General features: G+C 51.7%; 1 protein-coding gene across 10 annotated transcripts in view; it reads left to right on the plus strand.

The window, feature by feature from the left end:
- AMPD3 (adenosine monophosphate deaminase 3) overlaps positions 1-22,712 on the plus strand; it is a 44,001-nt gene that overhangs the window by 13,561 nt on the left and 7,728 nt on the right. For 9 of the 10 annotated variants that reach the window (XR_010023341.1, XR_010023340.1, XM_063092695.1 and 6 more), the window contains exons 3-11: positions 3,297-3,501; positions 6,840-7,002; positions 9,250-9,469; positions 10,449-10,578; positions 15,952-16,146; positions 17,756-17,887; positions 18,457-18,620; positions 19,390-19,516; positions 22,298-22,461. Coding sequence is in view for 8 of the 10 variants with exons in the window: in XM_063092695.1 (XP_062948765.1) it covers positions 3,297-3,501; positions 6,840-7,002; positions 9,250-9,469; positions 10,449-10,578; positions 15,952-16,146; positions 17,756-17,887; positions 18,457-18,620; positions 19,390-19,516; positions 22,298-22,461 (1,500 nt within the window). In the remaining 2 variants the exon portion in view is untranslated. The remainder of the gene's footprint in view (positions 1-3,296; positions 3,502-6,839; positions 7,003-9,249; positions 9,470-10,448; positions 10,579-15,951; positions 16,147-17,755; positions 17,888-18,456; positions 18,621-19,389; positions 19,517-22,297; positions 22,462-22,712) is intronic. The other variant, XM_063092696.1, reaches the window with a different exon arrangement.

Here is a 22,712-nt window from a genome sequence, read left to right on the forward strand (position 1 = left end):
CAACTTTGTGTTTGTGTGTCTAGCTCTGGCCTGTCTTGGAGTAGGTACTTGGTAGATGTTTATTGAATAAAAGATTGAATGCCGATGTCTCAGGTAGAACTGTAGTGAGCTGTCTGTCACTGTAGATGTTCAAGCAAAGGTTGATTTAGTGAGAGGGTTGGGGTGTGTAGTCTTTAAAGTCTGTTCCAGCCAGAAGACCCCATGGTTCTATAATTCAGATAAAGCTAATGGTGACTTCTTTTATTACTGTGACACAAGTGGGGCTTCAGAGAGCCTTGAGAGGGGAAGGACACGTGTGGGCGGGTATACCCTACCCACATACACATGGGCACACACACACATACGCACGCATACACACAGTCACTCAGCTGCCACTCTCCACTTTTGTTGGCTGAACCTCAGTTGTACAGAATCAATACTAGATATGGGCCTATGGTAGGCAGAATTTTTTAAATGGCCCCCAAAGATGTCCCTCCCTAACCTCCAGACCATATGTGAATATGATGGAATATCACTCCTGTGATTATGTTATGGAATATGGCACAGTTGACCTTAATATAGGGAGGTTATTGGTAGGCCTGATCTAATCACATGAGCCCTTAAAAACAGAGAGCTTTCTCAGGCTGATAGGAGGGAGAGTAAGAGAGATTCAAAGCACTACAGTCACGCACCATTCCTGGCTTTGAAGGTGGAGGTGGCCACATGCAAAGATCAGAGTGTGGTCTGTAGTTGCTGAGAGTGACCCCTGGCCAAAGGCAGCAAGCAACTTGGGACCTCAGTTTTACAGCCACATGGAACTGAATTCTACCAACAAACTGAAGGAGCATGGAAGTGAATTCTTTCCCAGAGCCTCCAGATGATAGCACAGAGTAGCCAACATCTTGATTTTGGCCTTTCGATACCCTGAGCATAGAGCCCAGACAAGCACACACAGACTTCTTATGCACAGAAATGTGAGCTAGTAAATGGGTGTTGTTTTAAGCGAAGTTTTTGGCAATTTGTTATGCATCAATAGAAAACAAATACAGGTCCCTCTCCTTGGGCTCCATCCAACTTTAACAACTTACTGAGATGCAAGCTCAGTGATTTGCTTCTGGTTATTCCAAGCCCCTGCCCATGGTGAGCGGGCCCTGAGGAGCTGACCCACCTGTTCTTAAAACTATCCCTTGTGCCTGCAAAGTCAGTGCCCAGCCCACAGATGCTCATATGTGACAATCTGGACCTCACCTGAAGATCAAGGCTGTAGCCATAATGGATGTCTTCAAGAAGAATTGTTTGGGCACCAGCTGGTGGGTACTGGCTTCCTCCCTGGGGCAGAAGAATATAGACATTCCTAGGACAAGCCTGGTAGGCTTTTCACTTAGGCAGCCTTTCAGCTTTCCAGTTGTGTTTTTGTTTGCTTTTTTTCTTTTTTTTACCTTCTTAATCTGTTGCTCACCTTAGATGTCACCTGTTGTTTCTCCTTGGCAGGACCAGACCTCAGATAGCATTTGGGGGAGAGATTGGCATAGAGTAAAAACAGTGACCTGGCAGGCATGTAAATGACACGGAAGCGTGAGTCTTTTGGGAACCAGCTGAGCCTGTCAGAATGTGAGAGGGAGCCGAAGGTAATGCTCTTCCTGTAGGTGTGAATGTGCGAAAGATGCCAAAGGGAGAACCTCGCTGCTCAAGGTGAATCTGCCTCTGAGGAGTGACCGACTGGCACGAGTTGGCATCTTCCCTGGGGCAGGGTGCTCATCTCAGCCCCATGTGATGGACGGCAGGCTAGGGAAAGCCTGGGCTGGGGGCTCCCGGAGTTCAGGTTGAGTTTCCCAAAGCAGCCTGGTGCGTCTGTTATGCGGGGCCAGGGGCAGGGCAAAGGGAAACTCCTGAAAAGGGGCCACCTCCATGTTCCAAGTGTAGACAGCTTTGTCCCCAAGAGGTGATAACACAAGGTAGGCAGGTGAGAACCAGAGGATGGACCATGGCAGATGGTGGGTGTATAAACAGGTAAAGTGAACTGTAGCTCAGCCATGAGGAGACCTGTCGCTGACAGGAAGACAGTTGCTTCCAGGAGAGCCATGAGGTCATGTGGGGATCACTGGTGCCCGGGGAAGAGGAGGGACCCTGTGGGCTCTGGAGGGTGGTAGTTGTCACTGAGTCCTTTGCTGGTGGCTGTAGGCCCTGGTTGTGGTGGAATAAATACCCAGGAAGCTGCTGGGCCCCTGTGGCACAGGTAGGGCAAGTGGTCAGCTAACTCCTGGTGCTGTGCACTGTGGGGGCAGTGCAGGAAAGCTGGGTTCTGCTGGAGGCAGAAAGAGACATGGGGGAGGGGAGTCTGATGGCTTCACCTCACTGCGGGGTAATTTCCTTCCTGGGAATTCCAGGACTTGGGGTGATGTCATTTAAGACATTACTATATCATTAATGAGGAAGATTGAGTCAGCACACATCAGCTTTGCAAATAAGCATAAGCTTATAGCATTTTGAACCAACCTCAATCCCAACAGTTAGTGAAGTCATCTTTTGATGCCAAGGTGACAAGTCTGGAGGAAGCTGAAGTTGACGCTGATCAATCCCTTTCCCGTAACAGAGATACGCACAGGGCTGTGCCTGTTCCAGCAGTAGCCGCCAAGATGGCAAACGTCAGACTTGAGGAAGGAGGAGCAGGGTGGTGGCTGGGTACAGCTGCCACCTTGCTGTGTGACTTTGTGTAAACGCTTTCCCATCTCTGGAACCCTGGCTCCTTCTCTATAAAACAAGAAGGTGGATTCATTGATCACCACTATCCCTTCTGGCTCCACTGCCCTAAGTTTCTAACTCTGTGATTGTGATTGTGTAACAGTGTGATTGCCCCTGTGACCTTGTTTGTAGTCCTTCCTGAGAGTGGTCCTATGGTGAGACGTAGAGTTTAGCTTATTGAAGATAGCATGCTGTCCACACTGTGAGGAAAGCCTGGTTGATTTGATGTCATCCTCACCTCTCATGTCCTGTGGTGTTAGAGCCCCTAACAGTCTGCCGTCTGTCTGTCTGTCTCCTGTGGCATCTCCCTACTCTAACGCTCTGTGTGCCGTGCAAACACTGTGCACAGCAGGTCGTAGTGGCTGCAGGTAGGGGTGTCTGGAGGGCTGTCTGTACCTCATGCAGAGAGACATGTGTGAGAGGAAGACATCAATAATTAGAAACTTCTTAAGGGTAGGCCTAGCGCCAGTGATTAATTATAGCAAAATTCTCCCACCATGCACATAACAAAGTCTCTATTGCTTGCCCCAATTTGCTGCTGATGTCTCCCACTTTTCCTTATCCTTGGCTCTTAGAAAGAAAAGTTTCAAGATGATTCGGTCCCAGTCCCTGTCTCTGCAAATGCCAACACAGCAAGATTGGAAGGGTCCCCCGACAGCCAGCCCAGCCATGTCTCCCACAACCCCTGTGCCCACTGGAGCCACTTCCCAGCCCACGCCAGCACCCTATGCCATGCCCGAGTTCCAGCGAGTCACCATCAGCGGAGATTACTGTGCTGGGGTAAGGTGTCTCCCATGGCTCCTCTGAGGTCTTTGGGAGTGTTGTGTGTGCCAGGGGTCCGTTGGGCCATGGGGGTCCTGCCTACCCTGAAGCCTGGCCTAGTCTGTGGGTGTTTGGGAGGTGGTGGAGAGGAGGCACAAGAGTCTGAATAGAAGGAGGGCCTGACCAGAGATTGCGGGGTGTGGCTGTGTCTGGAGGGCTGCCTCATCCCTGTAAAGAGGGCCCATGGCTGCAGGTAGGCATACTGTGGTGGTGGCCTGTAAGTTCTATATGTTCTTTGGCCTAGAACGCTGCCCTCTGTCCCTTAGTCCATTGAGAAAGGTGCCAACTTGAGCTCTTTAAAGTTCCCAGATTTTTAATGGATTCAAAGTCATGGTATTGATTGGTTTATGTGAAATTAGTTATTGCTGATTCAGCTCTAATTACATTCTTAGGTTCAGCGTCTTTAAATACAGTCTAGACCCCCTCAACCAGGAAAAGAGGGTCTTGATTAGAAAGTGAACAAGCTTGGTTTACACCAAGCCAGTTAATTCAGTCACTGATAATATGCTAATTCATCTGCTTGGATGATGTATTTTTATTGCTTACTTCTTAAAGAGAAGTATCACTAAGTTAGTGCCAGGGTTAAGTTTGGTTCTATCTCCCTGTCCCCCACCCCATTATTCATGCCTCAGTTGGCCTTGTCAGTCTTTCTTTTTTTTTTTTTTAAACAGCAGTTGCAGGACGTTAGTAAATCTGAGAAAAGCAAAGCAGCTTATAAATTTTCTTCTTATAAATTTTCCCTTAGTTTAAAAAAAAAAATATATATATATATATTTATATAATAGAGAATACTTGCATATGGTGCAAAATTTAAAAGGTACAAAAATGGTGTCAATCCTCCAGTTACCCATTCTCCTCCTCCGAGGCAACCATTGGCTTTTGTTTCCTGTGTATTCTCACATACTTGTTGATGGTCTATGTACCTACAATTCATTATGCACACATAGTTTATTCTTACACAAATGGTAATTTAATATAGACATTAAACTGCACCTTGCTTTTTTCACTTAATAGTACACCTTAGAGATAATGTCATATACATATGACATATAAACTTTCTTGTTCTTTTCTTACAAGTGCATAGTATTCCATTGCGTGGGTGTACCATAGTTTATTTTATTCTAGTTCCTGTGGATGGGAATTTAGGTTGGATTGGAAACAATGCAGGCCTTGTCTGATCAGCATCCTGACCAGGAGTCTTTGATGTCTACCCAGGCTTGGGCATGTGGGCAGAACAGTGCAGAGGGAGAGTCAAGGTGGGCTGACCCCCAAAGAATGGGAGGACATCGGCCTGGAGCATTTACTAGCTTCTTTCTACCAGTCTCCTGGCTGACACACAGTAGCACATGGAGCCCCTGAGCCCAGCAATTGGTCCCCAGAAAGCTGAGTGTCTGTGAGAAGCAGGCTGATCTTGCTTATCTCCCTGGCACCAAATGGGTCTGCTGCCACTCATGGGGCCTGCAATGCCTGCAAGCTTGTCTGGTGGTCGCTGGTCCACTGGGTTCCTGATCACCCTCTCTGATACCCTTAGCCATGGCCTGAGTCCCTTGTCATGTTGAGTCCATTGGTTTTGCAGAGAAAGTGTTTGGCTTTGTCATTGGCAAGAAAATTTTTTGTCTAGGGTGTTTGTGTCTGCTCACCTATTCCTGCTGCTCTCAGAAGCCACCCACTGGAAGGTATAAAATGGATGAACACATCCTCACGGGGACAGTGGGAGGCAGGAAAGTAGAACCTACCACCTTAACAAAGAGCAAGGAGTAATATTTAGTAAAAGTATAAAAACACGCATGAGAAGGATGTATACCAACTTCCTCTCTCTGAGGATGGAGTGGGGTGGGGGAGCCAAGAGGGTAGAATTTTAGCTGCATCCATGATGGTTTATTTATTTAAACTTGTAAGAGATCTGAAGCAATTATGAAAAATCTTAATATTGTTAGCTCTGAAAAGTAGGTGCATGGGTCTCTTATCTTCAGTGCTTGTGTGTATGTTTAAAATATTTCAGAAGTAAAAGTGATTATTTTCTGAAAGCAGAGGAAGAAAGTTCCAGGCCCAGCCCTCTGCACTCTGTGCTCCACTGGTGTGTGGTGCCCCCTCCGGCTGCATTGCTTATCCCCATTTTGACACTGTCTGGCTGTTTGTCTGCCCGAGCATAGTCACAGTTCCATGACGCACATCCTTCCCAAACTGACTGAGATTAATGAGCCACTGGAAGGTTCATGATCTCATTCATCTTTGAATACAAGGCAGCTCCAGGAAAGCAGAACGTCCTTGGACTTTGGGACTCGATCAGATCAGAGTCTGAAATTTAACTTTGTAACTTCCTGGCAAGTGATTTAGCTTCTCTGGACCTCAGTTTCCCAATTTGTAAAATGGGTTGCAGTGAGGAGCAAAATGAAATCTATAAAAAGGTCTGGCACATAACACATGACAATAAGGTCTTACGGACTGGGTGAGGTGGGTGATCACCAGATTTAATCAGAAGCTTGGGGTTGGCAAAGCAGCAGCCTGAGCATGTGAAAGTTGTTTTTTGTTGTTTATTTATTTATTTTTCACATCCTAAGGACACATGGATTTTCTCAACTGAAAATGATGATGCTCTTCCTCGTTAGGGACAGGACTTGGGCTCTGTCTCTTCATGTGCTGGGTGCAGCAGCAGGCTTGTGGTTTGATGGGCAGCTGGTGAGGCTGGTCTCAGGTGTGCAGGCAGGAGCACTGTCTACGAGCAACCGTAACCCTCCTCCTCTGTCTCCTGTGTGGGGGTCCCCAAGACTACTGCCAGGTTCAGCGATTCCCTGGGAGGACTCATAAAACCCAGCGTATAGCTGTACTTAACAGCGATGATTCATAACAGTGTAAGAGTACAGAGCAAATCAGCAAAGGGAAGGGGACATGGAGTACACCAGGTGCAAGCGTCCAAGGGCCCCTCCCAGTGGCCACCAGAATGGACCTAATACCTTCAGCATCTGATTGTGACAACACACGTGAAGTGTTGTCCACCAGGGAAGCTCACTGGAGACTCAGTGCCCAAGGTTTTTATTGGGGCTCGTCACACATCTGCGTAACACATCCCAAATTTCCAGACTCCCAGAAAGAAACCAGGTGCCCAGCATAAGCCATATTGTTTGTACAAAGAGTTTAGGTGCAGTGAGTCATTCTTACTTAGCTGGATTTTGGAACTCCCCAAAAATCCAGCTTCCCAGATACCAGCCAAGGGTCAACCTTGAGAGCAGCTCTTTCTAAAGATGGCAGTCCCAGGCCAGGTGTGTGAACTCTTCTCTGCATGCCCCCTTGTGCAGATCACCGTGGAGGACTATGAGCAGGCTGCCAAGAGCCTGGCAAAGGCCCTGATGATCCGGGAGAAGTACGCGCGGCTCGCCTACCACCGCTTCCCGCGGACCACGGCCCGGTATCTGGGTCATCCACAGACTGACACTGCCCCTCCGGAAGAGGGCCTCCCAGGTACGGTGCTCTGGCTGGAGGTAGGATCCCAAGTGTGGGGCCTGGCCCAAGAGCTGGTCAGGGCTTTTTGCTGACTGGTTGTGTTTTCCTTGATGGTGTTTTGAAGACAGAGATCTGGTATTGGCTTCTCTTACACCGGTGTTTGCTGGTTCCTCCAAGGACTGGTTCTGTGTGTACTGCGTGCCGGTCCCTGTGCAGAGATGAGCTGTAGAAGTTAAGAGAGAGAGGAAGGACAGTCCCTGATCTTGGGAGTCTGCCAGGGATGCAGGCAGTCTCATGTGGGATATTTAAAATAACACAATCAGACAGTAAATGCTGAATTGGTGGTAGGGTGGGTTGGGTGGGATTAGGTGTAGAGGGCATGGTCCTGGGGTAAGGGAAGTAGGCTCTGCATTTATATCTGGGCTCTACCAATTTCTTGGGACCTTGGGCAAGATATTTCCCCAAACCTCAGTTTCTCAGTCTGTAAAATGGGCATTCTAGCAGTATCTATCTCCTAGGGTTGTAGTGAGGATTAAACAGGAGAACACATGTGAGGTACTTAGTGGAGTCCTGGCATCTAGTGAGTGTTTGATAAATGGTAGCTACATTTATGCTGCAGAGCTCAGGGAAGGGGAGATCAGGGAGGGCAGGAGGGTTTCCTAGTGCAGTCTGGTTGGCCTATGTAAGACCTGGGTTCAGTAAAGGCTGTAAGTAACATAAATGAGGACAACAGGAAACCTTGTTCTGAAAGTCAGTGGTGGGGAGCAGGTGAGGGCCTGGTGGCCTGCACCAGTGCCTGGGATCTTGGCTGCCCCTAGGTATAGTTGGTGGTGCCAACTTTTCCCCTGCCTCTGGCTTCCTGAAGCTCTGAGCCCTGCACTTGAGCCTCTGTTACCACCTGGGGCCCTGGGTAAATCTCAGCCATTCTGGGCCCATTTCCCTGTCTGTCTGAGGGAAGTTGATCCCGCCATCCCAGTTTTGACAAGGACAGACAGGAACGACTGTCAATGTGTACTTTATATGGACAGAGGGCACAGGGGACCTGGGCATGTGTGTGGTGAGGTGGAGAAACCTCTGAGAGCCCAGGCTGTGGGTTCACCTGGCCTTTGTAACTGCCTGCATCTCGCAGACGACCGACACACTTTAGGGACTCCTGAGCTGGCCTATGGCTATGTCTGATGGCGGGCATCAGCACCCCCCTCTGCTTCAACTCCTCTGTGATTCCTGCTCTAAGGACAGTCTGTTCTGAGCACTGGTGGAGGACACCCAAGCTGGTCACCCAATCTTGGTTGCTTCCTTTGATGAGGTTCCCAGAGTTTCCTCCTGTGTGGGCTGGCACCTGGCAACTGATCCTGTATGGTGTTGGCTGATCTGCCAAGAGCTGAAGCCCCCAGTTCTACTGTTATTTAGCAACAACCCATTCCTTGACCACAGACAGTTTATCAAGAGTCAAGAAAACTCATTATGAGAATAATAAGACTAATGCCCTAAAATTTATTATAGGACATTATTGTTTACCAGGAGTTTTTCTGTACACACTGTGGCAGCCTTCACAGCAGCCTGCTAAGGCAGGAGGTGTTATCCTCACGTGAGGAGATAGGATCAGAAAGGTAAAGGGGTTTGCTCAGTCTCATGGCCAGGAAATAGCAAAGAGGTGTTTTCTGCGTCCTGTAGGCTAACTCAACCCATAGCCTTGGGGATCAGAGAGCTTGGTCGTTGGCATTCCCCATTCTGTGGGAGACAGGTTCCCTACCCTGTGCTCCTTTGGGGTGGGAGGCTTCTTCGTCTAGTCCCCCCTTGACCACGCTGATCTCAGGAACATGCGGGAGGACAGGAACAGTTGCTCCCTGGCGGTCCCAGGTGCTGTCTGTATTCTTGCTGGGAGAAGACACAGCCGCTCTTTTTAGCATTCCTGGGGTCTCTGAAGTGCAAGGAAACTGAAGCTTATTTCAGTAAAATTAAAAAAAGTTGTTGAAGTGTCAGCCATGTGCCAGGGACTGTTCCAGGTGGTGGGGAATACAGCAGTGAACTACGTGAATCCAAATCTCTGTGTGGAGCTTCTGTGTGAGTGGAGAAAACATACGCTATCCAAGGTAAAGAAGTAAAACTATTTTACATAGTGCTAAGGAGACAACTGAAGCAGGGAAGAGGGTATGAGGTGTCGGGGCAGGCATGGGTGGTTGGACTTCAGGCAGGACAGCCAGGACAGGCCTCACTGCGCACTCGGGCAGGGGGGCTTTGCCATTACTCCGTCCTGTTTTGCAGACTTCCACCCTCCCCCACTGCCCCAGGAAGACCCTTACTGCCTGCATGATGCACCCCCCAACCTGGGCTACTTGGTCCGCATGCAGGGGGGCATCCTCTTCGTGTATGATGACCAGAAGATGCTGGAGCGCCAGGAGCCCCACAGCCTGCCCTACCCTGACCTGGAGACCTACACAGTGGACATGAGCCACATCCTGGCTCTCATCACCGATGGCCCAACGTAAGCCAGCTCTCTCTGCACCCTCCTCTCTTGCATGGATACCATTCTGTAGGAAGGAGTGGAAAAGGCCAACTAGGTCACCCGTCTGCTCCAGGCTTTCCTGCACATAAACCACTGCAGAAAGAGAATGGTTTCCCCTTTCCTTGATGCTTTGCGGGTTTCTGCATTTTTCCTTCACAGGCTGGCATTTTCTTAGAGTCAGTACTACCTGTCCCTTCTGCATGCATAGGTGTGGAGCTTCTATTGGCTGGTGGCCACCTGTGCACCTTAATACAGCTGTCACCGCTCTCCCCAGGCAGGATGGCAGCCTTGCAGAGAGTTGCCAGCCCAGGGCATGGCTGTACATGTATTGGGTTTTGGGTGTCTCTGGAGGGGAGCATGCAGGAAGCCTGGGAAACTCTGTGCCATGCCCCCCATGCTGCTTGTGAGTGTGCCTTGAGCTGACCTGGCAGGTTGTTGTCTTCCTGAGTTTGGCACCTCACTTCTTGTGGGCACTTACTCAAATCAGCAATGGAGGTTCAACACGCTGGACTCGGAGACCCTTGGAGTGGCTGTGTGGGAGTGGAGTCTGGGGAGGGAGAGGGTGCGAGACACACCTGAGGACCTTCTTGCTTGCTCCTGACTTTTGGGTTTTGCTGGGAATGGTGTGATGCCAGTCTCCAAGGGAGGAGAGTGGGCCTGAGGTGGAGGGGCAGCTTGGCCCTTCGTCCTCACTGGTCTGAGGGCAGAACTAAGACTTGGGAAGTTCCAAAGTCAAATCTGTACTGCCCTGTATCTTGACTCTCCCCTCGCTTTGTAGAGTACATGGATGTGGTTAGACAGTTCAGCTGGGTCTGTAGAAGACTGGAACCTCATTGTCCCTCCCTGCTCCACCCCACCAGAGCCTGGGTTGGCCGCTGCAGACACCAGAGGTTTGCAACCTGGAGAGCTTGATGTGACTTTTGCTCCACTGTGGTTTCTCCCCCTCCCCAACCTGCAGGAAAACCTATTGTCACCGGCGATTGAACTTTCTGGAATCCAAGTTCAGCCTTCATGAGATGTTAAATGAAATGTCTGAGTTCAAAGAATTGAAGAGTAACCCCCACCGAGACTTCTATAACGTGAGAAAGGTGTGTTAGCAGCCAGTGGTCAGAGCTACCGCACGCGGTCCCCCTCCCAGCTCGTGGGGTGCCCTGAGCGAGTGTGGGGCTAGTCCCCTGTGAGAACATCAGGGCTTCTGGCTAAGGGTAGCCTTCCTTTGCCAGAGGAGCATGATGCGTGTGTGCAGGAGGACTGGTGAGCTGTGCTCGTTGTGTCGGGCTGTGCCGCAGTACTGGTGTCACTCTAGGTGGAAACCTTTCTCCACTTGTGTATCTGTTGGAATGTGCTTTCTACCTTGGAAAATGGGGCACAGCCTGTTCATCTGTCAAAAAAGTTGTGCACAGGTTATTTTAGAGTAGAGCATGTAATAGATTCTTTGTGGAGAGAAAAAGCTGTTAAGACGTTTTTGGACTTGGGAGTTTGTGGTTTTGCGTCCTTCGGGATCAGGTGTATTTAGAGGAAAGCATCTGACATGCGCATTATCTCTGCCCCTCTTCTCCCTGTTGAGTGGATGAGCAGCCTTGGCCTGGGCTGCAGCAGGGGCTGCAGTGGGGCAAGTGTGCATGTTAGATGATGGCCGTGGCCTCCTGTTTTTCCATTTTCTTCCACTTAAGTAGCATACAGTGAGATGTGGGATCAGTGCTAACATGGGCATTTGATGGTGAGCAAGAGTCACTTCCTGTTGACAAGAAGTTCCCAGTCTGTTACTTTAGCGTCATAAGTGTTGCGACAGGGGTGGCTTTCTGGGAGAGGTCAGAACTGAGCTGACTTAAAGAGTGAGGAGGAGTTCGCCAGGCAGAGGGTGGGGTAGGGGCAGGGAGGTGCTGGCGTTCCCAGGGGAGGGAACAGTATGTGCCCGTGCCAGGAGAGAGAGTGGCGTGAGCAAGGACAGGGAGTCGAAGCAGTGGCTGATGTAACTGCAAGTAGTGTGGCTGGAGTGCAGGCGGAGAGAGGGGTAGTGGGCCGTGGGGAGAGTGAGGTTCTGGATCATGCAAGGCCCCTGGGTTTCTCAGAGAAGGCAGAGAGGTGGGCCAGGGTACGAGAAGCTCCTGGGGGAAGGGTGGGGGTTGGGCTTTGTTGGAGGAGGCACGGCCAATCCTGAGCTGAGTTGCAGTGGGTCATCATGTCCACAGGGGCCTCTTAAGGACTACCTCTCCTTGGAGTCAGCTTTGATAGGGGAGGGTAGGCCAAGGGAGGCTGTGGCTCCTCTGGGAAGTCCAGCGCAGACCTCCCTGAGCACTCAGCAATGCAGAGGGAAGGCCCCTCCAGGGAGGCCCCAAGATCACCTCTGTTATATGCCAGGGCCCCACCATGGATGCCCATGTGGATGGGACCAAGAGCCTTGAAAGTGAGAACTTGGCTTCAGCTCATGGGCTCTGAGAGTCTCATGGGAGTGTCTTAGGGATTTCCAGGCAGAGGTGAAAGGTCGTGTATTAGACACCAGCTACAGGGCAGCCTGGCATTTTCACCTTCAGGCACCATCTGTTCTTTCTCCATGAGCCTTAGGTGATCAGACAGGTGGGGCCTCAGTCATTTTGTGAGCTTCTCTCAGCCCTGCCCGGCTATTCCACATGCCCAGCATGTGCCCGGGTGGGGTCCAGGAGGCTCCTTGCTGCCCGTGCAGCCCTCTGCGTCATGATGCTCTAGGCCCGCCTGCTTCCTGGTGCCTGGGCGAAGATGCCCGTGCTGGCTGTGCTGACTGACATGGTTTGTTTCCAGGAGGGTCTCGGGGGTGTCCTTGGGCCTACCAGCTGCTCTCTGGCCACGATGTGGCAGAGTCCTGGTGCAGGGCTGGGGTTACATATCAGAGCCAGTCCTCTGGCTCCCTGTTGGTCTGGGGGTAATATGCTCTCTGGACAGAGACGGCCTTGACACCTGTGCTATGACACAGTGGCCTGATCTCTGGCACCAGTCAGGCCATAAACATGGACCCAGGCCTGCTGTGAGTCAGGCTTGTGCTTGCCCATCCTGGGGAAGGGGGCGGGCCTGCCTTCCACATGCTGGCTGCTTTATCTTACCTCACAGCCTCTTCTGTGGAGAGGAGAGCTGGCTTCTAAAATCTAGAATGGGCTGGAAGGTGGCCTCCCTATTTCGAAGTGACTGTCCTGTCGTAGGGCAGGCCAGGGCTGCGGCCTGAGGGCAGGAGCTGTGGCATGGCATGGGTCTGTGTGGGTGGCGTCTGTGATACATCAGCACAACGGCTGATGGGTCATGACACTACGAGGCCCAGCCAGCAGGACTGTGCAGCTGAGGCACTTGTTTTCTGCTGAGAGCTAAGGCAGAAGGGCTGAGTGTGTTTGCTGCTTGGGAGGTGGGTAGAAGTAGGCATTACCCATTTTGGATTAAGTATCATATTAAGGATAGCAAATAAATTTCATCTTCTGTGCCAAACTTGACCAGCTGGGAGTCTACTCCTGAAGCTTAGAGCACGTAATCAATTATTGCTGTCTGCCCTGGGTGTGGAAGTGGGCAGTGCTGGCTCAGGTCCCAGGTATTGGCCAGCCCTGTTTGGAGACTCTACGATTTGTTTAGACCTGGATCTAAGGTGAAAGTAGGAAATGTGCTTGGCTCTTCTGGTGAATTGAAAACACGGGCAGCCAGTGACAGCCTCTTTCACTTGTTCCTAAAATAATCACTTTTGAGAATCTGACGTTTGGATTGGGTGCTTCCTGGATTGTCCAGTTGTTTTCATCCTTTATCTTGTGACTCGTGGGGGTAAGGGCAGCTGAACCCCCTGTGGTGTGTCACTGGTCAGCTGGAGGACACAACCTGACAGCCCAGTATGTGCCGAGTCATGCTGAGGTAGTTGAACCACGCCATGTCCAGCTGAGCTAAGCCAGGCTGTCCTTCTCTTGTGCATCCCACACGAGCCCAGCCCTGTCCCTGAGGTGCCTGAGGCTTTACACTGTGCTTTGGGTGATGATTTAGTTTTTGGTGCTTTGAATTGTTTCATGTCTCAGATGTCCAGTGGTCTGTCTTTCTTACAGGAGTGGCAGGAAGGACCCCGATGAGTGAGTGATGTGGGCCATGACAGGGGCTGGCTGGTGTGATGCTCACAGAGGCCCAACAGATCAAATATCTGGCTTGGCATGACTTGGAGATGCCTGGCCAGCTGTGGACAGCATTCCCTGCCCTGAGGTCAGCCGCCTTCTCTCCCTAGCCCTGCCAGAGTGCCCAGGCGGCCACAGCAGTAACTCCAGAGTACAGTCTGTGGTTGCTAGCACCCTGGGCTGTGAGGCTGCTGTCTCCCTCTCTGCGGACCCCTGTAGGCCCATGGAAGGGGATTTGGGATGCTCACAGCGACTTCAGGCCATCCCTCAGCTTAGCCAGGCCTCCGTTTCTTTAGGGCTGGTGGCCGTCCTATGAGTGGAGCACAGAGAAAAGGGAAAGTGGGGATGAGGAGGTGGGGAGATGGGGAAGGGCCAGTTGATATTAACAGGGCCCTCGTCCTAATATTAGTGAAGAGTATTTAGTAACAGAATCCATTTGCATTTAAAAAATCCATTCCAGCTTCTGTGTGTGGGGAATGGATTGAACTAGAGTAACAGGAAAAGTGGAAAGACCAGTGAGGAGTTCACTGTGAATTCTGGGGTGAGAGCAGGCAGGTGCAGACTCGCGTGTTGGCAGTGAGCTCGTAGAGCGCTGTATGGATTTCGGATCTATTTGGAGGGTAGAACTGATGAGACTGACCCTGAGGGTCAGGGTATTGAGGTAGGGGAGAGGGGAAGGTCAGGGATGATTTCCAGTTTTTCAGCGTGAACAGCAGGGTGCAGGACATAGCATTTTCTGGGATTCAGTAACCTGGGAGACTATAAGGTTTGGGCTGGGGCCAGAGATGGAGAATCCATTTTTGGATATATTATATTTGAACTGCCTTTGAGTTATGCAAGTGGAGATGTCACGTAGGCAGTTGTACGTATAATTCTGGAGCTTTTGGCTGGTGATATAAATTTGGGAATTGGTATAAAGAAGGTAATTAAAGGCACAGAAATGGATCAGATCACATTTGGAAAGAGTATATAGTGAGAGGATAAGAGGCCCCAGGACCAGGCCCAAAGAAATTCCAATATTGAGCGGTCTGGTAGTAAGCATAAGCTGATTCAGGAGGTTGAAAGAAGAGACCACAGGGGCAAGGGGACAGTTTGTTGTCACAGGACCTTAGCACAATACAGAAGATGTGAGAAATCCCATGAGGTGTTTTGAGACTCTGATGGGCTCCTTCTTAGTATTTTCTGCAAACAAACTGCCTTTCCGTGGAATGTGGGATGAAATCTAAGCCCCCTGTGTACTTCTGCTCTTTACTGAGATCTCTGTCCATAAGTCCTACAGCCTGAGTCTACATATGGGCTTAGGGTCAGGAGAGCTGCTTCTCCTTGGGGTTTGGATGAAGTCTAACTAGCCCAGGAAGGGTGTGGGGGTGGCTGGCCTCTCCTCTGGTGCCTTCCCTCTTCATTCACCTCCACTAGCAGGTTTTCTCTGGGAACGTTCTGGAGGTTCCAAGAGAGGTCACTGGGAAGAGTGGGATTTTGTGGGGAATTTGGTGGGTCCTCAGGGTTACATGAGGATGTGGATATCAATGAAACTGTTAGAATCTATCACACCTGTTCATTTGTTCACTCATCCATCCATTGAATCAACTAATACTTCATGCCAGGCCCTGAGGTAGGTGCTGGAGGCTTAGATGTGTCAGACGTGGTCCCTGTCCTGAATGAGCTCCTGGTCTAATTAAGGAGTAGATAGAGAAATATCAGAGTGGATCTTGAGGACATACAGAGCAATGGGAGTGAGTGTCTGTGTGAGGTTTCTCAGTTGGGCAAGGGAAAGAGTGATCACGTGTGCTTGGGGGATCAGGATTGGCTTCCAAATGGAGGAGGCCATGGGAAATTTCCAGGTGTTTGGGATTGGTGGGGAGGAAGGAGGAAGGAGGGCCTCCCAGGCTGAGGGAGCGCATGGGCAAAGTGATGTGGTGCGGAATAGCCCGGTGCCTTGAGCACCGGTGAGTGGTCGTCATGGCTGGAGCGTAGCATGGGGCAGTGGCGAGATGGGACTTAAGGCTTGGTGTAAGCCTTGGATCCCAGGCTGAGGTGCTCAGGCTTTATCCTGAGGGTGTTGGGGGCCATCGATAGTTTGTTAGGGCAGTGGCCTGATCCAGTCTACACTTTGGAAAGATCTCTTGTTGCTGTAAGGAGGTAGATTGGGCAGCAAGGCTAAAGGGAAGGGACACCAGTTCCAAAGTCTAGAGGAGAAATGGAGAAGGGGGATCAGGAGGCATTGGTAGGGGCTGCCTTCATGGCCTATAGGTGCTGAGGCTCTGTGCTCCACACTGAGGGCTGGATGTCCTAACTTGTGTTGCCAGGGGAGGTGGCCCGGCTCACGGGCTGGTGGTGGGCGCTGTGTTCCAGGTGGACACGCACATCCACGCGGCGGCCTGCATGAACCAGAAGCACTTGCTGCGCTTCATCAAGCACACGTACCAGACGGAGCCGGACCGCACCGTGGCCGTGAAGCGGGGCCGGAAGATCACCCTGCGGCAGGTGTTCGACAGCCTGCACATGGACCCCTACGACCTCACTGTGGATTCGCTGGACGTCCATGCGGTGAGTGGGCTTCTGCCCCAGTCCTGGCTGGGGACTCAGCACCAGGGAAAGCTGCCATGACTGTGCTTGGAGAGAGGCTGGCTGTGGAAGCAGCTCTTTCTCTTCTAGTCATAGAGACCGTGAGAAGTAATGTGGCCTCAGAGGAAAACAGGGCTAGGAGCAGCTGTGGGACAGAGGAAAAGAGTGTGGGGCTTGGGGTCAGGCAGGTCCACATTCTAATCCCACTTCTTCCACTTAGGAGTGGTGTACCCTTCGGCAACTCACTTACGCTTTTATCGCCTTGTCTGTAGAATAGTGACTGCCTCGTTAGTTTTACAAAGTTATTAAAACCCTAAATCATGGTGCAACTGCTGTGGAAAATAGTATGGCAGTTCCACAAAAAAGTTATAGAATTATAACTTTTTAACTAGAATTATCATATGTACCAGCAATGCCACTCCTAAGTAGATACCCAAAAGAGCTGAAAGCAGGGACTGGAACCAATACCTGCACATCAATCTTCAAAGCAGCATTCTTCACAATAGCCAAAAGGGAGAAACAACTCGAGTGTCCATCAACAGATGAAGGGGTAAACAAAATGTGTTATATACACACAATGGAATACGAGGGCACTTCAAAAAGTTCATGGAAAAATGGAATTAAAAGATAATACAGATCCTTCCGGAAACTTTTTGAACACCCCTCATATTATTCACCCACAAAGAAGAATGAAGTACTGATACATGCTGCAACATGGATGAACCCTGAACACATCATCAAATCAAAGAAGCCAGATACAAAAGGACAAATATTGTATGATTCCACTTACATGAGGTACCTCGAATAGGCAAATTCATCGAGAAAGAAAGGAGCATGTGAGCATCACATATTGCACACGGATATTGATGTTCAACTGTGTACCCCACAGATATGCACAATCAACTTTGTTACAATAAAAATAAATACATACCAGAAAAAAAAAAAGAGAGAGAGAGAGAGAAAGAAAGGAGAAGAGAGGGTACCAGGGGCGGAGGAGAGGAAGGACTGGAGAGTTAGTGTTTAATGAACACGAGTTTCAGTTGGGATGAGAAAGTTCTGGAGATAGGTGGTGATGGCCGCACAACACTGTGAAGGTACTTAATGCCACTGAACTGTCCACTTAAAAATGGTTAAGATGGTAAATCTTGTGTTATGTATGTTTTACCACAATAAAAAATCTTTGTTAAGAAAACAGACAAAACACTAAATGATATAATGTAGGAAACATGCTTTACAAAGTCTGAGTAGTGATAGTGAGCACTTCATTACCAACTGTTCAATAGTCTAGTGTCCTCTGAGCCTGCCATGGTCCTAGCTGTGGTCACTCGGAGCACAAGGCCCTGGCTACGCCTTCACAGAGGGCCTCACCTCAGGACCCTGTGGCTGACCCTGTGGCTGACCAAGTGGCTGACCAAGTGAGGAAACGTGGTCCTGGGCCTCAGGAATTTCTAAGATTTCATGCCAGAAATGACATAGAAGACCTCTTTCAGTGTGGCCACACATAAGGCCACCTTGTGAAAGTCTGCAGAGGGGAATGTGTGTGGCGGCTGCAGAACAATGTGCTGACCTGGCTGGTGGGCTCCTTCCCCAGGGTCGGCAGACATTCCATCGCTTTGACAAGTTCAACTCCAAGTACAACCCTGTGGGGGCCAGCGAGCTGCGTGACCTGTATTTGAAAACTGAAAACTACCTGGGAGGAGAGTACTTTGCTCGGATGGTCAAGGTGAGTGAGCCCTCAGGTTCCCCAAGGCTTCCTCAGATACCTGACAGCATCTGCCTTCAGGCACCCCCTTCCCCTCCCTGAGTCCCCCTCTATCCACCATCCAGCGCAGGCAGGGGCTGAGGTGCCCAGGTGCTCTGGCCTTGGCCGCCTGCTCCTGAGCACAGGCAGGCCGGTGCTACATGTGCTGACTGCCGGGAAGAGGAGGGGAGCGTATCCAGCCCAGCAGAGCTCACAGCATCCAGGCTCGCTGTGCTGTCTCTCTGCAGCCTGAACTTGGCTGGGTGCAGGTTAGCTCCTTGTGGAGACGCTTCTGCTGCCTGGCCTGCTTCTGCAGCTGATGGTGCAGACCCAAGGCCTTCCCTCCCAGGGAGGAGCCTCTGCTGAAGTGGAGCTGGTAAGTGCTCACACGGCAGCAGGCAGCACTGGCATCACATCGGCCTTTTGGCCTTCCCTGCCTGGGAGCAGGTGCCGACGGAGCTGCAGGACCCAGCTGGTGATGGAGAGCTGGGTGCAGGGTCTCCTGTGTAGCTGGGATGCTCTTGGGCTGACCCGAGTTCTTCTTGTGCCAGGAGGTGGCCCGGGAGCTGGAGGAGAGCAAGTACCAGTACTCAGAGCCACGACTGTCCATCTACGGCCGCAGTCCCGAGGAGTGGCCCAACCTGGCCCGCTGGTTCATTCAGCACAAGGTCTACTCACCCAACATGCGCTGGATCATCCAGGTGCCCCGGATCTAGTAAGTGAGGTGCCTGCTCTCTGCCCCAGGCGCTCTGGAGATGACAGCCTGTCCTGAGTGGGCTGCTGAGTCCGAACTGCCGAGGGGTGGGACCTCTTCTGGTGCCAGCTTAGGCTTGTCCTCTCCAGGGATTTCTCCACAGGAAGGAGTGGTTGCCAAAGGTGTCCTTGCCTTGTGACACTTAAACTCTTGTTCTTCGAAAAATATACACATGTAAAGGCATTGGGGGAGCTACCACCCTGCCTTCTTCTCACTGAGGGTTGAGGATGGATTGTCTTTTGGGTGAGCCCTGGGCTATGAGGCCACCTGGTAGTGGCCTGCACTGCTGGCCCTCTCCCTGGACATCACTTAGACCACCGTGTCCTCTCTAGGTGACTGGCCCATGTGGGCCATAGCTCCGGGACGGACTGGGTGTGTGGTTTAGGGGAACTAAGCTGAGTGGCAGGGAATTTGGATCACTGGGACGTCTGAGGACTCATCTCTCGATCCTTGGTTGCCTGAATCTGCCTCCCCACTCCTGGAATGGTCTCTGGCTCGAGAAAGTGCTCTGATGGGCATGGGTAGGTGTTGAGTTTGCAAACTAATGCCTAGTCTTGCAGAACTTGCTGGGAGTGGAGAAGGAAGGAAGGATCCATGTTCAGGCCACGTCCAACTCTACTCTGGTGTTTAATGGGGACGGAGGCAGCCTGAGGAAGTGACCGGGGTGATCACTGTCAGGTCACGGGGGCTGTTGGGTCCACCTAATAAGCAGGTCTTTGCTATCCCCCAGTGACATATTTAGGGCAAAGAAGCTGCTGCCGAACTTTGGGAAGATGCTGGAGAACATCTTTCTGCCCCTTTTCCAGGCCACTATCAACCCCCAAGATCATCGAGAGCTTCACCTCTTCCTAAAATATGTAAGTGTGGGGGCACCCCGGGCGAGGCTTATAGTGGCAGTGGGTGGTAGCGGGTTGTACGTGGTTGGGTCAGGTCCTCCTTGCCCCTCCCAGAGCTCCCCTTCTCAGATCCTGGCTATGTGCCCCAGGCATGGGGTTGCCAGCCCCAAGAAGCTGAATTTCTAAATTAAGGGAGCCTCCCTCAGGGAGGGGAAGTCTGCTTCTCCTAAGGGGCCTGGTGGTGGTGGTGGGGTTCTGGGGGGAGGCTGTGCCCCAGCAGGGAAGGGCAGCAGTGGGCTAAGACTGAGGCGTCAGCTCCTGGCCAGGTAGGGGTGGCAAGACCAGATCCTGTCCCAAGCAGCACTGAGCTGCAACGTCAGGTCTTCTTTAGAAATGTGGACATTTCAACTCTCCTGCTTTTACCTAGAAACAAAGGTCCTCACACCATGTTTGGTTAAGTCCAACAAACCCTACAGATATATTTCTCTTCCATATTTGGTTGGTCGTGGGAGAAGGAGAGAGGGGATGGGGGAGAGACTTAACCAGGAAGGGACTGAGGGGGTGGGATCCGGTCCCTCCCTCTGGATGCCCAGAAGGGGCTGCAGACAGTGGGAAGCAAGTTGGGTGGGTGATGGGGGGTTCTGACAGGGAGGGGTAGAGAGGAGCCAGGGGCTGGGGCACGGAGAAGGGATGATTGAGTCTGTGTGTTTGTAGGGGGCTGCCCGGAAAGTGTTTGGACCAGCTGAGGGCATCTTTGAATTTGTGTTTTAGACAAATGCCATTCTGGCTGATGTGTGGAGAATGGCCTGGAACTGGTGGTAGCTGGAGGTGGGAGAAGGGACAGAGAAGAGTCAGGGGCCTGTTCCAACCATGGAGACATGGCGGGAGCTTGTGCCCATGGTAATGGCCACATCTGTTGAGTGCTGCTGCCTGGCCTGGTCAACTTGGCCTCACTTCAGCCCCCAAGCCCCCAGCGTCATCGCTGTTGCGTTGTTAGTAACAAGCAGTGGAATTCTGTGTTGCTGTGTATTAGACACTGTGTTGAGTGCTCTCCATGATTTTCTCACAAAATCCTCACAGCAGCCCTCAGAAGCAGCTAGCTCCAGTTTACATAGGAGGAGATTAAAACACTCTGATCATAGACCTAAAAAGTAGCAGAGCTGGAATTCGTGCCAGGCAGCCTGACTGCAGAGCATGGGCCCTAAACCCCTGTTCTGTATTGCCTCCCAGGAGGAAAAGGGAGTTGTATGGCAACTGCCCAGGCCGGGCAGCACTCTGGGTGTAGACTTGATGGGACCTGGGCAAAGACTGCAGGAGAGCAAGAAAGGGGAGTCCAGGATGCCTCCCAGGTGCCTGGCTTTGCAGGAGTGTGGGCGGCACCCTTCAGAGGCCGCTGCCAACAGTGGGGGAGAAGCAGGCTGGGGAGGAGGAGGAGGAGGAGGAGGAGTTGGGGTTTGGACACCTTTTGTGCCTGAGACCATGGGAGATGCAGTTGTGAGGCCCTGCATCAGTTAAATAGAGCTTGGAGAGGGGCCGACATTATCCCCATGCCAGGCCCCAGAAAGTTCAGATGAAGAGTGGGATTAGTGAGCACAGAGCAGAGCTCGAGGTCCTCCCTTGGTCCCCCCATCCAGGGCATGCTTAGAGTTGTATCGGGGAGCCTGTCATTTCCTTTGACACACAGGGCTCTGTGACAGGGAAGAAGATTCTGGCCAAGATCCTCATGGTGCCTTGCTCTGCTGGGTCCCTACTGCCCAGGTAGGAACGGGAGAGGCTGGAAGACCTGGCTGGGGCCTGGGCTGGCCACCCCCGTTTGGGCCATTGTGGAGTGAGCTGAACGGTCTTTTTTCCTCCTGTCTGGTATTCAGAGCCCCTTCCTGAAGCACCACTGAGTGAAAAGAGGGACCTGTTAGCAACCCCCCACCTGTGCTGGCTGGTAGCCCATGTCCTCCACAGCTACATCCTTGCTCTGGGCTTGACCTCTGGGATCAGCCAGCAGGTGCTGGAGGCCCAGATGGGTCCCCTGCCTTCCTCTCTTTTCCCTTTCTTTGGCCATAGGTGGGACCCCGCTGAGGTATAACTGCAGAGGCAGGATGGGGGTTTCCTGAGGCCCCTCTGACCCAGCTCAGAGGGCAATTCCCAGTGGGGGTTGGGGAGCAGAACTGCCTCCCAGGAACCACAGCTCAGCCTGCCCAGGCCACCTGGGTCTGTTAGTGAGGTGGTGGGCTGCTTTCTCCAAGCCACACCTGAGCATGCCCTGGGCTGTTCTCCGCCCACAGCCCCAGACGAGTCCAGCCCTGGAGCCCACGTGGTCTCAGCACAACAGTCTCCGGGGCAACTCCATCAGTTGCATTGGCCCTGGTTTCCTCAGCCAATCCCTCCCTCACTGGTCATATTAAATGAGCTGATGCAATATACAATAGGTTCCCTTCCCCTCACAGCTTGTCACTGGTGCTGATGGCACAGCAGAGGGATGGGCGGTGGTGTAGCTACCTCATTCTTCCCGTGGCCTGGCCTGAATTTCTCCCACTGTAACTACTGCCACACAGGGCCTTAGCACTCTGTAGTCTGGTACCTTTGGAAGCCCTGTAGGGGCAGACTGTGGCATTGTACCCATTCTCCATCCTTGGGAGGAATATGGTCACACCCAGGCCGCAGGGTCCCCATCTGAGATGTGAACCCGAGAAGCCTAGACTCTCAGGCCTTTGGCAGTTCAGCTCTGAGCCCTGGGAAGCTGAGCCGAGCCTGGTTCCTGGCCCGTCCTGCCTTGGCTTGATGCTCAGGACCCCTCCTCCTGTTCAGGTGACGGGGTTTGACAGCGTGGATGATGAGTCCAAGCATAGCGACCACATGTTCTCAGACAAGAGCCCCAGTCCAGACATCTGGACCAGCGAGCAGAACCCGCCCTACAGCTACTACCTGTACTACATGTATGCCAACATCATGGTGCTGAACAACCTCCGCAGGTGGGTGAGGTCAGCCCTTGCACGCGCTTGCGTCTAGGTGCCAGTGCACACACACAGGTGATCCATGTGTCTATGTGCACTTGAACCAATGCACCTGTCCATGTGCCCACATGCCACAAAACACACAGATACTTCCCAGCATACTACACGAGGCATGTGTCTACATGGTGGCACACACATGCAGCATGCCCACCACACGTAATGCCATTGCAGACATGTATCAGATATGCAATGCAGCCACACACCACACG

The sequence above is a fragment of the Cynocephalus volans genome, chromosome 4 (assembly GCF_027409185.1).
Source record: "Cynocephalus volans isolate mCynVol1 chromosome 4, mCynVol1.pri, whole genome shotgun sequence".
Lineage (NCBI taxonomy): Eukaryota > Metazoa > Chordata > Mammalia > Dermoptera > Cynocephalidae > Cynocephalus > Cynocephalus volans.